The sequence below is a fragment of the Polyodon spathula genome, chromosome 9, assembly GCF_017654505.1.
Source record: "Polyodon spathula isolate WHYD16114869_AA chromosome 9, ASM1765450v1, whole genome shotgun sequence".
NCBI lineage: Eukaryota > Metazoa > Chordata > Actinopteri > Acipenseriformes > Polyodontidae > Polyodon > Polyodon spathula.
This window is the reverse complement of record NC_054542.1, coordinates 13,200,516-13,217,439: the sequence shown is the minus strand read 5'-3', so window position 1 is coordinate 13,217,439 and position 16,924 is coordinate 13,200,516. Positions and strand designations below refer to the sequence as shown.

Here is a 16,924-nt window from a genome sequence, read left to right as displayed (position 1 = left end):
GGCCCGCCTCAGGATAGCGCCCCAATCTGCATCAAGAAGACTATGTTCATAGTCCTGTTCCCACAGGCCTTTCAAGGACACTAGGGAATCAGAATGGAGAGCAGAGAGTTTTGAATATTTTCTGCCAATAGCACCCTTGCAGTGGGGCTTACTTTGAGACTAGAGTTCACAGGGGATTTAGGTGGATGTAAGGGGGATTGAGACATTTTGTCGTGAAAAAAAGTGAGTATGAGGAACTGTATATTATATTTTTGTACAAGCTGATCAAATGAAGCAAAATTGTTATTGATATAAAGATCATTAAGGGAGGTGATACCCCAATTATGCCAAATATTGAATGCCCGTCTTCCAAAGAGGGAGGGAACAAATGGTTTTTACCTATGACGGCTAGAGAACATAAAAGTTAAAGACCAGTCTGCACTGTTTCCAAATTCTAAGTGACTGACAGACTGTGGGGGTGATTGTAAACTTGGAGATAGACATATACAGAGGGAGGGGGAGCATAAAAGGGCTGGTAAGGATGATGCATGGCAAGACGAAGCCTCCATGGGTAACCAAGATGGGGCTTTGGGTCCCCGCTGGGAAAGTCGCCGGTAGGACATAATTCGTATTTTGGCTGACCGGTGACAGTATTGAAAATTGGGTAGGGCCATACCTCGTAGCACTTGAGGTCACTGAAGCAGTGCCTTGCAGATACAGGGAGGCTGTTTGTTCCAGATAAAAGCAGAAACAATTTTATCTAGGGAGGTAAAAAATGATTTAATGATAAAAGACTGGGATACATTGGAAGAGGTATAACAATTTAGGCAGTACTTTCATTTTGATTGCTACCTAATTGGGCAATACTAAAAAGTTATAACATTTACAACTCAACATAGGGAAATTCTGAAAAATAAATACATTTTAAACTATAATGAAAAAACATCAGAAATTGAGGATGCAAATCAATAATCTTGAGGGTCAAATTTTGTTTCCCAAACCTCAACTTTATGAGCTTTTACAGTGACTGAGGCAACATGCTATTATTTTTATCAACAGTATACCTATCCATGTACTTGATTGTTTTACGTTTACTCGTTTCTGTTTTTACAGGCGGCATTTTTGAAACCTTGGAGAATGAGCCTATAAGTCTTGAAGAAATGGCCTTCAAATTTGCTGTCACCAATATAAACAGAAACAGGACATTAATGTCAAATACCACATTAACCTATGACATCCAGAGAATTAACCTCTTTGATAGTTTTGAAGCCTCAAGAAGAGGTAAGAATTTTGGAAAATTTGCTTTGTTCCAGTGTATGTATAGTGAGGGCATTTGTTTTACACGTGCAAGGAAATCATTTACATAATTATTCCATTCTAAATGACACATTAATATGGTGTGATTTCTAGAGGTGTGCAGATACTTATATCACCTGAGTAATTTCCTTTTAAGAAGATTTTTGTTGGCAAATATTAAATGGAATCAAACAAGCCTAAATTATTTTCACAAGAAAAAATGCCTTTCTCACCTTTACAATATAGTATCAATCAAAGTCAGTTATAAAATGACAGACAGGGATTATGCTCTGATTGGTCCATCTTTTTCCACCCATTGAAAAATGTAACAATATCACTGCGGCTGGAGCCTCATCTCCAATTTAAGTGTGGAATCTGAGAAAACCAACACCCTCCACAAACTGCCAATTATTAATTACATTTTTATATATATAAAATATATATAAAATATAATAATGCAATATTAAACAATATAAATACAGCCCTTCTGTTAAGCTACGTTTGCTGTGCTCCAGGTGTGCTGCTTGTGGACATCCCATGATGACGTGATTGGTCTCCCAAACTTAAAACATTTATGTGATGTCACAAAATCTTTTATTTACAGTATAGCTTTGAACACAGTTCTGGGTTCTCTTTGGTGGATAAAGCACCAATAAAAGATAGGTTTAAACAGGATGGTACCTTTTGTTTATTTACTTGTTGCACAGTGTTCTTTTAACAAACAATACACAACACAAATAAATCCTAGCTCCTGTTTTGGAGCGCTGACTAAACTTAACAGGATCCCTAATTTTCAGTCAGATGCTAATCCAGTTTACTGGCTTTAAATATATTATTCACAAATCACAGATTGAACATACAACATATTCCGTTATATACACAGATCCTTTACCTTCCAACATACAGCTACTGTCTTTTGAAACCTATCCTTTTTTATACCTGCATGGCTTGTATTATTACGAAACAAGTGTTAAAGTTTAACAGATCAATCTCTGTTCTTGGATGGCTATGGCATTCTGGGAGATGTTGTTTTTAATTTTTGTTTGTTTAAACAGCAAGAACTACATTTCTTTTTTATTATCAACTACATTTTTTTAAATCCTACCTTACATTCCATGGTAAAAGACTGCAAACTATTTGGGGTCCTAGCCATCTCTCTTCTACAATTTTATCCCATATTCTACCACAAAATTAATTTCCACATAAACAACCCCTTCCAATTTGTATTTCACATATCTTTTGGGCAGGTTCAGGAGCAATATCACATTCGTCATCACTCTGTAAATGTCCATAAATTATGCATGAAAACTCTGAGAAACTCATGAAAACATCCTCGCAATGTGAGAGACAAACATTTTAAGTAGCGAAAAACAAATAAAATTACCAAATGAACACTCAATTAAATCTTGTTATCGAACAAGGAATCAATTATCAGTAAGAAAATAATCCACAGTTTCTTGTACCTAACGGCACTCTAAAAAAGGTGCTTTTACCAATTCAACACTTACCATTATTAATCCCATACATAATCCACTTTAATTATTGTTTTAGCATCTGCAAAGATCGAAATACTTCAGTTTCTAGATACAATACTAAAGTAAATCATACATTGTAAATATTGCTTATTTACTCAGTTGTCAAGGGTGTGAAGTCTCCAGTATTGCACATGGTAAAAAGCTTAAAAGTAAAATCCCAGTACTGTATCTCGTATTTGTAATTCAGCCCCTTGACTTTGAGCCAAACAAGTGAAAACATGGTCGTAAGACAACCGTATCATGCCACTTCAATTTTGGCCTGGAAATTTGCCAGATCTCAATCCTATGGAGAATGTTTGGGGTCTGACAGAGCAGGAAATGAGGAAAAGTCAACCATGCAATCGAAATGAACTGGAATCAAGTGTAAGAGCTGCATGGAGGAATCTAAAGGATAATTCGACCCTTCAGTGCCTCATTGAGTCCATGCCTGAGAAGACTAAGGAAATCTTAAAACACAATGGAATGTATTGCAAATACCAAGTACTGCTATTATGGCTCCCGGTAGACTTTTGCAATATCATTTAGTGGTTTCTTTGAGTACATGAAGATGAATAAAATATCTAAATGATGTCTCAATCTTAAAATTCTTGGGAGATGAAAACACTTTGGCCATAGCTGTACAATGCAAACATTTCTTCATCCAAAGTCTTTGCATATCCTGTGATGAAGACAAGTTGTGTCACCTCTCCTATTTCATCCGTGCCTCTGATCGAGTTAAACTGCATGACGATGGGGGACAGCTGTTTTGCATTTGCAAGCACACCATTGAAGTGCCCATGAAATATCATTCTGAATGGAAGGCAGCAGCATTAAAGCAAATAAACTTATGGAAAAATATTTGAGATATTAATGTATCGCAACCTCTGACAGATGCTCAGCCCTTTGTCTCCCTGTTGGCAAGACGATGTTGTCCTATTTCATTGGAAGATGGCTGCTCCACTATCCCACATTCAATAGATAAGAGGTCATGGATTTCCTGATGCTGGAGAAAATAAAATATACCATGCGTGGATCTACTCAAAAGTTTTATACAATATGGCAGCCCTTCATTTTTTACTGTGACACGCTCTCCCTCGACTCCACCATTTAATTATTATTTATATTCTCCTGTTTCTGTCCTTCTCCTTTCCGCTTTCCTTTATTTAGTCTTACTATTGCTGAGCTTGTGTGGTGTATGTCTGTTGTTCCTATGCAAATGATAAAGTATTAAAATGATTATTTTATGATTACATGATTATTTTGTTCCACATTCTTTACTATCCTTCAGACAGAACTCCATGAAATATTAAACTCAACAGTATTTTTTTTATTTTTCTGTTTTTATTCCTGTACTTAAATTATGATTATAGCATTACAGTTTGCCCCTCAATACCATACCTCCCCACCCCTTGCAGTTTTCTGTGAGATTTGGTCAAGTATCCCTGTAATTAGTTATTGGCCCTGCTGATTACAAAATATTGATAATGAAATACTGATTCGCTAACAAGAAAACAAAAACAAGAAGGAGATGAGGAAATTTAAGAAAATTAGGACTCTGTCCACCACTCCCATTACAATAAAGCAAGCATGTACTGGACAACACATGACTTTAAAATAAAAACAGAGAGTCAGGAAAAAGATATGCAATGCTAACATTCAATGAAAAAAACAATTGAAAACAAACAAAAAAAACTGGAATGAGGTATGTGGAATTTAATAATCCCCTCTGTTCTGTAATTTTACTACACAAATGCATATCGTAAATGCCTAAAAACTCCCCTGCTCTTATTTACATCCGCTGTGCAACTCTCATGTGTGGTACTCACTGAAGCCATTGCAGGGCCGGTGGTAGTATTTACTGGGCCCTGGTGCAAGAGTGTGAAAAAAAAACCCAAAAAACCTCAACCTAAAATAAATCTAATTTGAAATTTTGTTCCAAAAATGAGTACAAATCATGTGTGATTTTTGGGGAATTCAGCGTCAGTTTCTTTAGCTGCACAGGTTTATGTTTCATGATTTCAACCCTTAGCTCTTTGGTACAGAAGTCAGGTCAAGTAGCTGGATCATAAAAATCACATAAAGGTGACTGACTGGGTACCAGGTTTACAATACATGATTCAGTACCTTATATTTGCTGCTGTTGTACATTTCCAATATCTGATTCACGTCTTTCCTCTGGCTCCTCTAGCAGTTCCGCTGCCGCACTATACTTCCATCCACTTTTGTCAGCCCACCATTTACTGCACACTTCTGTACACTTCTTTTTTTTATAGCATTTTCTGCTGCTTTTTGAGAAATTTCTAGCTGTCTTTTTCCTGGGGGGGGGGGGGGGGGGGGGTGGGGGGGTTCACAGAAGAAATGAGGCATCTATCAGAAGCAAGCAAGCTATGAAGAAACAAACACACGGTCCTATATCCCTACTGGTAAGGGCAGCTAACTCAACAGTAGCAGCTAACTCATCAACAGCTGACTCAACACCAGCAGATAACTCCTTCATCTACACAGTTCTTTTTCAGTAACATCCAAGTAATGGACAGCATTTTGAGCAACATTAATAAACAAGCATCCAAGTTGTCCTTAACACATATAAGAATTGTAATATTCAAAGTCAATATAAAATATTTAGTAAACATTGTATCTATTAAACATTGAATGCATAGTTTATTACTATTGATATATTATATATTATATATAATATATATATATATATATATATATATATATATATATATATATATATATATATATATATATATAGTTCTGTTCTTTCATGTCAAGTACTTCAGTTTACTACTGTCTCTCTCACACACACACACAGCACTGCTCATCTGAACACTTGGAAAGACAAACCACTGAAAATCATTATCAAATATAAATGCCTAATTACTAGGTTAGTAATTAGCAATTAACTGTTTTATAATCAAATTCTGAGATATCACAATGGGGGTGTTAACAGGATGGTGAGTGGTGCAATAAACAAATGCAAGTGAAGGTCTAGTGGTGATCGTGGGGAGTGTTGGTGCTGTGCTGTGAGGGACGTGCTACATGTATAGTGCTGGCTCCGTGGCTACAGCTCCTGACTCTTAATCCTCTGTCAAAACACAAACAATAACAAAACAAGGCTCCGGCTGGATTTCGTTATCAGTGTAAGGCCCAGTGCTAACAAAGCTGCTTCCCCTTTGTACCCCAAAACTCCTCCCTGCAAACAACCCATCGCCATGGTTTCTCCAATAGAAGTCAGCCCCGCAGCTGATTGCAGTGGAGTTTTTCCAGGTACTTGCAACTACGTGCCCCTCCTATATGGTCACCTTCCGGTTTCCACATACCGTCAAGGCAGTCCATCTAGGAGGAAGCATACCAACAACCTTACACAGCGCCTTTTCTGGTCGGGAGGGTGATTTACAGTTTGAATTCTTCCTCTTTCTGTCATGGGGTTAGAGGTACTTGTGTTTCATAATGTCCCTCGTCATTATTAAAGCACATCACAATGCCTTGTCGTACCATCATACTTAATTCAGTTCTGAATTGGGGCTCTGACACTTTTACTGCCATACTCAGGGCATAAACTGACAATATATTGCAAAACTAGCAAACGGTACTGAATCTTCACATAGAGGTGGCTTTTCCATAGACCTAACTTAGGAGCTGCCTCTGTGCACACTGGGAAGTGTATTTCTTAGTCAGGTGTAATCAGAGGTTACCTCTTGCCCAGGACTACCATCCAACAATCCACTGCACAGGTGAGACACGCATATCAAAAGGATAAAAGGTTAAAATATCACAGTTAAAATATGAGTACTTTTAGTTAATTTGATCACAACAGGTTATATATTAAACTACACTGTATGATTGTTATTGATTGGTACTCAATAATTGTGTAGCGATTATTCCATTTAATACCTGCCAACTTCTTAAAGGAAATTACTAACAGCACACCCCTAGTTATTTAAATTGTATACTTTTAAGAATATGTTTTCAATATACATTACAATTAATGGTTTTGAGTTTAATTTTAATTAATTAATTATGTTTTACGGGATACATGCTTGATAATGTAAGCCATGATTAGAAACTGATGTATTATATAATATAGATTTTAATGCTTTTAATCCTTTCTCCCCTTTTTTCTTAAGCTTGTGACCAGCTTGCTCTGGGTGTAGCTGCTGTGTTTGGTCCATCTCACAGCTCATCTGTAAGTGCAGTGCAGTCTATCTGTAATGCATTAGAAGTTCCACATATCCAGACCCGGTGGAAACATCCTGCAGTGGATAACAAAGACACATTTTACATCAATCTCTACCCAGATTATGTTTCCATCAGCAGAGCTATTTTGGACATTGTGCAATATTACAAATGGAAAACAGTTACAGTGGTATATGAAGACGGCACAGGTATGTTACAAATGTATTTTTTAATTTAGTTTTTTTTATACTTTCTTATAAGCAAGGCCCTGTGAAAATCGCGATTTCGCGGGCTGCGCGGAAATCGTTAAATTGTTACTATACTGCGATTTTTACAATATTCTTAAGAAATAAAAATTTCATAATTTTGTATTTCATACAAAAAAATCACATTAACAAAACTGTACAGCTCTGCTATGTGCCTACGTGTGCTGTGCAGTGATTGTCATATGATCAATCTAATGGGGGAAATTAAAATACTACACATTGTAAACAAGAAAATGGATGTCTCTAAAAAAGGCTAAAAATTAGTCTGCAGCAGATTATGTAAAGCAGTATCCAGAAGGAGTTTTACACAGTGACGGAGGTAAGCTCTATTTCTGTATGTCCTGCAACGCTAGGTAGATCACTATCAAAACTCGTCTGTTGAGATTTACCGAAAAGAGAAAGGCAGAAATGCAGAGCATACTGCGACAGCTGTACTTGCAAAGAAACAAAAAACGGTGACTTCCATATTCCAAAAGTCGACTTATTAAATTTTGACCTGACAGAGGCGTTTGTTTGGGCAAATATCCCTTTTGAAAAATTGGACAACCAAAAGTCACGGAAATTCTGTAGACAGAGTAGCAAATGGTGGACGATTCCTTCATCAGCCCAGCTGAGACGTGAATACTTACCTAAAGTTGCCGAGTATCACAAGCAGATCATCATAGAATTGGTAAAACAGTCTGGTTGCTTGTCAGTGGTCACTGACGAGTCAACTGATGCCCAAGATCAGTATGGGTTACACATTTTATTTGTTTTGCAATTCCTACATGGTGACGTACTAGAACTGAAAGCTGTCCTTGCAAATACACTTTACCTACAGGCTGTGAATTATTTATAACACTGTTTCACAAGCTGTTGTAAAGTGCTTGAGTAACTTTGATGTTAATGTTGAGGTCTGTGCATTTAACTGTATATTTGCTGTTTTTTTTTTAATTATAATAATAATAATAATAATAATAATAATAATAATAATAATAATAATAATAATCTGTACACGTAATTTATTTTATAATTCCGTGCACATTCTGCAAAATACCATACGTTACCCATGATACCGTGAATTTTAAAGAATTTCCACGAATTCTGTGTCGAATTCGACCTTGTTTAAAAGCCCAACGGTTGTGTTAGCAGAGAGCACGAGAGATTTTCATTTATATAGTAGTGATTTCAACTATGCACGGACATAAATTATACCTGCAAAATAATATTTTTAAAATATTTATTTTAAATATGTATTAAAATATATATTAATAAGCGGGCATGTCTGCGTGAACGCGTTGCACTGAATTCCACAAGCATCCACAATCTCAAAATATCAGATTCCTTATGTGAAAAAACAAATAACCGAAATATACGTCCACACCGGCAGTACTTTACAATGTACAAACTATTCTGCTACAATCAGCGCTCTTTTGGTTTGCAGTGGGAAGCAAGGTGCCCATGTGTTCATAGCATAAAAGGAATATTCAGTTTACCATGTAAACGTGGAATACGTAACGAATAAGAGAATTTCCCCTGCATGTATACAGAGCATTCTGAATATTCTAGTGTTACGAATACCTAATAATTATAAAATCAAAGACAAAGTAGCTGAACATTTATATTCTTTACAGGAATGTTGATCATTGTAATTGAGAAAGACTGAGCTTAAAGTCCTGTGCGGGTCAGATTTAAGACCGAACCCGCAACCCGCTGCAGCACCATCTTGCCCACGACCCCGACCCGCTTTAATATGACCTGCAACCCGACCCAAACCCGCAAGTGTTTGCCCTTTATCTATGTTGACTGACTCTCTCACGCTGTCACATTCACACACAGATATGTCTACCATTCTCCACAGATTAAGTTTAGGCTAGACAGCGTGGTAACGCACTCTAGTGGTCTGGATATATTTTAACATTGTAACATATTACCTATCTACTTACTTTACTATAAATACGTGTATATTACTTTCATGCCACCAGTTGAACAGGAGCCACACCTGTGCTTTCACGGAGATGTGACATTACTGTCTTTCGCTAGGAGTCCAAAATAATTCTGATTTACCTCTCAAAGTATTATCCACTACGTAATAATATTATTAACCTCATCCACAGACGTTTTTGTATCGCCAAGCAGACGTGATAAGTATCTTACGACGTATCAAACAAGCGGCAGTACAAACAGAGAACACTGCTTAGTCAGCTGACTCCTCCCTAATCGGAGGGAAGTACCGGTACATTTACATTCTAATATGTTATTTGGGAAAGGGTTACAGACGAGTACGCTGAAAGGACAGAAAACATTTTTGGTGATTCAAACATTCCGACCCACTTTTGTGGGTCATCCGAGGATACCCAATGCAATGCAGCGCTCTAACTGGGCCCCATTCACAAAGATTTAAATTTAAATAATGTTACAAGTTGCTATGAATACATATTTCATGAAGTTTGATTCATGAAATGTTCACATGCTTGTTTAAAACAATACATTCCAGTAAACAACAACATTCATGGACATTTTGTTAAAAAAAAAAAGTTATTGGAAAATAACTTAAAGGTTTTTCAATTAGGCCTACTATATGTAAACTGAAAAGACGTGAGGCTTTGTTTGGATTTTATCTTTTAGGGTTAATTCGTCTGCAGGAGCTTATCAAAGCACCATCCAGATATAATATCAAAATTAAAATCCGGCAACTCCCCACAATGAGTAAGGATGCCAGACCTCTATTGAAAGAGATGAAGAAGGGCAAGGAGTTCTTTGTAATATTCGACTGCACACACCAAACAACCGCAGAGGTTCTTAAGCAGGTGAGTGGCAGTAACTGTTTTTGTCAATTGGTATGAGTCTTTACTTGCATGCACTTCGCGTAGGAATCTTTTTTTCTGGTAGATGAATTTGTTATTGTAAGAGCTCAATTTAGAAAAGACAAAGGGGAGCAGTCTTTTTTATAATATATTAAAATATTATGGCACTAAAGATCAGAGCAGTGCAGGAAGCTGTGTTAAGGGACCCAAGGTAAGAATAGAGGGGATTTGCAAAGATATGTTTATATTACATTGACTTACACTGGAATTAATACAAATTTATAAAGTTTGAGAATTCCTGGTAAATGAAATGTGAAACACTGCTTGTTACATACAGTGGTTTGCAGAAGTATTCACCCCATGCCAATAATGTCACATTTTGTTTAATTACAAAATAAGGAAGCACAGTTTTTCAAACAAACTTTTTTATTCTAAGCTGTAGTGGTTAAACTGAACACTGTTATATGAGGAGGAGGTTAAATGTCAGCAAAACTTGCAAAGAAAATGTACAAAATTAAATTTACTGGTTGCATAAGTATTCAGCAACTTAAGTCAGTACTTGGTAGAAGCACCTGGATAGGTCTCTGCTAGAATTGCACAGTAGGATGGTGAAATTTTTCCCCATTCTTTACGGGAAAATTTCTCCAGTTCTGGTAAGTTTGTTGGGGATCATCGTCGATGGACTGCAATCTTCCAAGTCTCGCCATATGGATTGTATTCAAGTCAGGACTTTGACTGGGCCACTCAAGAACATTAATTCTCTTCTTGTTCAATCACTCCAGTGTGGCTTTGGCTTTGTGCTTTGGGTCATTGACCTGCTGAAATGTGAATTTCCTCCCCAGTTTCAGAGTCTTGGTATGATGTAGCTTACTTCTTAAAGATGGACTTCACTGTGCTGAGAGGGATAATCAGCGCCCTTTAAATTTTCTTGTACTCTTGTCCTGCTCTGTGCCTCTCTACCACTTTATCCCTGACTTGTTTTAAAAGCTCCTTGGTCTTCATGCTTGCTTTGTTGGATCACTGTGTGGGTTGCAGCTTGAAAGTCTTTATGTATCTGAGGGAAATTATCTGCAAGTTTAACCACTTTGAGTACACACAGGCTGAAACCATTTCACTAATTGTGTGAACTTTCAAACAAATCAGTTGCACCTGAGCTGATTTGAGGCTGCATTTAGGCTGCTGTATTTTATTCTGATTAATCTCTGTAAATCTTACTGATTATATTCTATATGCATTTTTAAAGTATATCAATGTGGAGTAGTTTGTGTAGATTCTACTTGTAAAGTCGAATATGAAAGCGTTGTGGAGTACGCTCGGGTGCCAACAAAATGTGAAAACTTTGCAGGGGGTGAATACTTCTGCAAACCACTGTATTTCACTTAAGAGCTCAAAGAATAGTTTGAGAATCAAGCCCTTTATGTAGGATAACAGATGGCTTGGAACAATTAAGCAAAAGAGCCCATCGATGCAGACTCTAACATGTGGTAGATGACTGTGACTGGAGTTATGCATCCCGAGCCGTGGGCAAGGGTGTTAAAGAAAGTCAAGGTCCTCTACCACACGGTAGAGCCCGCATTGAGAGGAACTATAGCTTTATTTATTTATTTATTTTCTCTTTTAAAAAAAAAAATTTAAACCCTATATTTACCTTTGAACTTCGGATATTTTGCCAGGTAACACTCCTAAACTACTAAATACAGTATAATCGTAAATCTTGAAAAACTACTCACTTCTAAATCTTTTGTAGTCATTTTTGTATTACTTTAGTATAAATACATGTTAATTTGGATTCATATGTTGTTTTTTTCTGACTTTATGTGAACAAAAAGACACACATTTTCCTGTTTTCCCATTGGAAATAGTGATATTTTCTATACTTTTGAGGCATAAGCAATTAGGAAATAACACTTACTACCCAGGAACAAAAAAAAATAAATAAATAAATTTGTTACACTGTGTTATTATTGCTAACATATTCATTTATTGCGATCTTACTCTGTTATTGTAATTTATCTGGCCATGTACAATTGTTGAATAGTCTGTGTAGTTTTGAGTCAGACTCAAAACTTGGAGGCGGGGCGTCATGCAAGCTGGCAGGGAGTGGATTAGCTGGTGCGGAAAGAACTGAAACAGGGTTGGCAGTTTGACTGGCTGGTTTTGAGGGAGGGCATTGTTTGGATCCAGCCAACGACAGAAATGTAAACCATCCGTGTCTTTGTTGATTTGCTGTCCAGTAGCTGCGAATTGAGCCTTCATTACGGTGTCCTGTCACATCCATGATTTCCCTTGTCTCTAGACCAGCGTCAGAAGTATGTTTAAGTAGGTTTTTATGTTATCAGATTAGTTGTATATTAGAATGTTAAGGGGAAAAGCCAGAACTGTGCACGGATTGATTTTAAAGTATAATTCACAGTTAAGCACTTCAACATCCCAGCGGGCACCTATGCAAAATAGCAGCCTGCTAGATCTCGAAGCTGACTGGCTGTTCGCACTCAATCATTTTCTAATATGTGTTATATTCTAAAAATTATGGTAAACTACAAACTGCAGTGTACATTTACATTTTCTTGACAAAAAACAGCTCAATACAATGCAGCAGTAATTCAAAGCCCTTTAAGCAAACACTATCCATAGTACCGAATTCTGCAGAGTCAATGCCCAGGGGCTGTAAAGGTGTCATTGAGGCAAAAGTGTGTGGGGGACGTTGACTCAGGCAGGAGTGAAATTACAGGCATTGTTAACATTATGTAGATTTACAATTAGGCATACTTAAAATTCAAAGGCAGAGCACAGCACACAGTGCAAATGTGCATTAATTAGACTTGGTCTGGGAAGTCAAACAAATGCAGCTTGTAGATGGAGAGAAGTAAAACTATATGTGTTGCCTCTCTCTGTCTTATCAGCCCAGACTGTAAGTATATAGGGAGACCAGGCCCAACTCCATACTGTTCTGTTGTATTTTAGAGAGTTTATATTCATTGCTTGTTGTCTATTTGTAGATCCTTTCCATGGGGATGATGACCGAATACTATCACTACTTTTTCACCACACTGGTAAGGCATTATGTTACTGATTTATAAAGAAAAAAAAAAGACTTATTTCACAGCATTTGATTCTAAAAATAAGTATTTTACGATTTAAACATGTTTATTAAAGCAGAAAAAATAGCATTGTCACATTCAAAATTATTATACAACAAATGTGCCTAAATATTTAAATGCTTACCTGAAAAGCAGTACATTGTAGAATATTTTCTTTTTTATGCCCACCTTGTAAATAAAGTAATACAAACAGATGTTGTTTATTGTTATAAAAGTTCTTATTTAAAACAGGTCTAGAAAAAGTATCCTTTTCAATGTGTTTGCCCAAGCAGTAATGTAATTACAGTTGATGCTATCTTCGATTTTTCAAAATGTTAAAATAAATCTACATTATTTATAATTGCTATTTAAGTTTTGCTTTAGTGTTCTTGATTATTTAAGTTGTTCAGAGCAGTCGTGAACTGCAACTTAACACCACCCACGATCAGCACTATTTCATTTCTGAGAGAGGGATATGTCACCCAGTTCAGTGGCAGACAAACAGGCATGCTTTCAGTGTACAGAGCCTTTAATTTTGCTGTGTGATAATGTGTTTTACAGCACAAGAAATTGACTACTTTTAAAATGGAACATATACAGAGAACTTGGATAATTAAAGAATGGAAAAATGATAATAGAAGGTGAAAATATCGTGGCTGAGGCAACGAAAATAATTATTTCACCAGCACCAAAAAATAAAATAAAATAAAATAAAACAAGGCAACATTATTTCTGCAGGAGCCCCTCTCCACAGCAAATCAAAACACTGACAACTTTAAATGCGGAGGCTTTGATAAGCCTACGTAGACAGAACTAACACAGCGAATGCTAGAAAAAATAGACATGTTTACAACAAAGAATGAGGACAGAGAAGCTGACTTATAGTCTTCACACACCAGACCTGATGCAATGTTGTAATTACTGACAAGAGACTTTCGCAGCGACTTGACCATGCACACCAGAAGAGACAAGGAGGCGATGCGAGAGGCTTGACAACTGCCAGATCTATACAACTGCTACAAATTGCTGTTGACAAAACTGTGATCAAGACTGGTACATATTCGTCAACATCAAAGTGGAAATTACAAGTGTCTTCTCTGATGGTATTTTAACACATATGCCAATATATCACACACACCAGGCTTATCCAGTTTCTTTGAAATGGATATATTATTTCATAAATCTATATCTTTATAATTGTGATGCTTTTTGTCATAAAGCTCTGGGTATTTTTTCAACGGTAAGTATTATTGTTTCCTCTGTCATTTTTGGATACTGCTTCATGCTGCAGGACCACGTGCATTGAAGCGGTTCTCTGATTGCTCAATGCCCTAGTTGCAGCACGTCATATTGGAAATAATTGGATTCAATACTATTTATTTCACGCCGCGCTGGTGCCGCATCACCTGTTGTGTTGCCTGTGATGTGAAAGATACTTATCAAAAGTATGTTTTATTCATTTTGACACATCGCTGCACAGTTCCGTTTGCCGCATCTCGTCTGATGGGTAGCTGCCTTTAGGGTGTGACAGTGAATATTTTTATATTCGTCATCTTGTAACACTGCCGAGTGAGACCGATAGGAGCTGAATGAGGTGGGGGGAAAAAAAAGGTCAGGATCTGAACAATACACATAGCCCCTGCACCACAGAGATAACATGGACACAAACAAAGAAGGTAGCTGCTTCCACATCCAGTGCTCAAAGAATATCACAGACATTTTCAGAGCTTTTTGAGATGTTATAGTAATAAAATAATGTCTTGGATCGCATTATTGAGGAGTTTGGTGATAAAACGAGTGATCAGGAGAGGATTTATCAGTATGCATGACTGTGAAGAGTTATGTGAAAAATACAGTGAACAAGGGGTGGGGCTTGGCTGGAGATGCAGTACTGAGTGTCAGTGAGGCAAGGCAGGAGCAGGTACTGATGGCAGGGAGAAGGCTGGGGAGGTTGGGGGTGAGCAGGAGGATGAGTTGGCTTCCCCGTCGCATGTGGCAGCCATAGTCAGCAGAGGCCGGGGGGGGGGGGGCTGAATGTGATTGAGCTGCCGACACCACAGCCGAGGCTGAAGAGATTCAGTTGCGGTCTTTCACCAAAAAAAAATACTGAAAATGCTAACGGTAATATAAAATTGGTAACTAAAAAGAAAAAATAAAGAAGCTGCAGATCAGCCTAACAGCGAGCAGGGAATGGAGCAGAGCCCCGATCCTGTGCTGGAGGGGATCCTGTCTTGGGCAGGGGCGTCTGTCCCTCCTGACATGGAGGGAGAGGGGAGCGGCATGGAGACGGGCTCTGGAACGGCACTGTGCAGCGCTGTTCTCTCTCTGAATCCCAGCAGACAGAAGCACAGGTAGTGGCTGTGTTTGTGCTGGAAAGAGAGCGGAGCTGTAGAGGGGGAGAGGGCCGCGTAGGAGATGACAGCTGGGGACGGCGGAGCAGACAGCGAGGACGGAGAAGGGGAAATGGAGGGGAACTGTCTGACTCCTCACTCATCTCTGACATCCTGATACAACCTGCTAACGGTGGTAAATCCGTTTTTTTTTTTTCCCTTGAACAAATTACACAGTTCAGAATACAAAATGAAAAAGAGGGATTGAATTTGAAAACATCTTCCCAGATTTGCGATTTATTGCTTCACTCGGTGCACATCGTCACACGAAAAGCAACATTAGAAAAATTTTACCATCAAAAAATGGTCTTAAGAAATATGTTCGAGTGATTAAGAAAAAGATTGGTAATGTTGCTAAATGTTAAGTTTAAAATGGATACAGTAAGTTTTGTATCGTCGCTTGTTTTACTCTGTTGGTTTTTTTTAGCCATTATGGAAAAGTTCATTTTTATTTCTTCTATCGTGAATGAACGCAGCTGTGTGAGTTTTTAGAGCAAAAGCGGGCAGGGGTAGCGTTACTATAGGAGACGCACTCAGACAGGGAGAATGAGGCGGCATGGCTGGCAGGATCAAGGGGTAGAGCAGGAGTGGCAATATTATTTAAGCCCGTCCTAGGAACAACGATTTTAGGCATTCAAGAGATTGAAAAGGGGAGGTTATTAAAAGTGTGGGCAAGGTTAAGTGACGCTGTATATGTTTTTATTATTATATTTATGCACCAAATAAGAGGAGGGAATTAATCTTATTTTTTACCAAACTAAACCAAGGTCTTAAGTATTGATAATGATGATGTGGTAGTGGGAGAGATTTTAACTGCACCATTGATTTTAACATGGATAAAACAATGAGGAACCCAATCCCCAATCCTCGAGTGAATTAGCTGCAGTTTTTTCAGTTCAGTGGCCTGGTTGATGTCTGGAGGTGACTGCAACCTAATGCAAGACAATACACCCGGTCTCATTGTGGCTCACAACAAATATATAGAGCAAGGTTAGACCGCTTCTAGATGTCTCACACTCATCTGAATAAATAAATAAGAATAAGAAAAAACACACTATAAAAATATGAGGCAGTGGTGGGACCTCACCAAAATGCAGATTAAAAACTTTTGCCAGCAGTACACACTCAACTCAACCGAGTCACTGAACGCAGCTGTGTGAGAGTTAAAATGTTCTAGTTGGAGAGCAGCCTGGACACAGACCACCAGGAGCAGACCCTACAAACCCTGAGGAAGCAGAGACACCTGCTGGGCAGCCTGTTGAAGGAGAGATCAACAATGGGCTGCACCTGCTGAGGGGCAGGCTGGTTGGCTGGGCAGTGTCCTCCTCACTGTCCCATGGTGCAGTTAAGGTGTCTGCATATGCAGACTATGTGAACATGTTTGTGTGCAGTCACATCAAGGCGCTACAGCAGAGCCTGCAAATGTTCCAC

The 16,924-nt window shown here is 38.0% G+C and overlaps 1 protein-coding gene across 1 annotated transcript in view; it reads left to right on the top strand.

Annotated features, from left to right (window-relative positions):
* The first annotated feature begins 1,088 nt into the window (after positions 1-1,088).
* Positions 1,089-16,924, top strand: part of LOC121320409 (glutamate receptor ionotropic, kainate 1-like) — a 45,687-nt gene continuing 29,851 nt past the window's right edge. The window contains 4 exon segments of the mRNA XM_041258710.1: positions 1,089-1,260; positions 6,923-7,180; positions 9,845-10,026; positions 13,023-13,076. Coding sequence (XP_041114644.1) covers positions 1,140-1,260; positions 6,923-7,180; positions 9,845-10,026; positions 13,023-13,076 — 615 coding nt within the window. The 5' untranslated portion in view covers positions 1,089-1,139.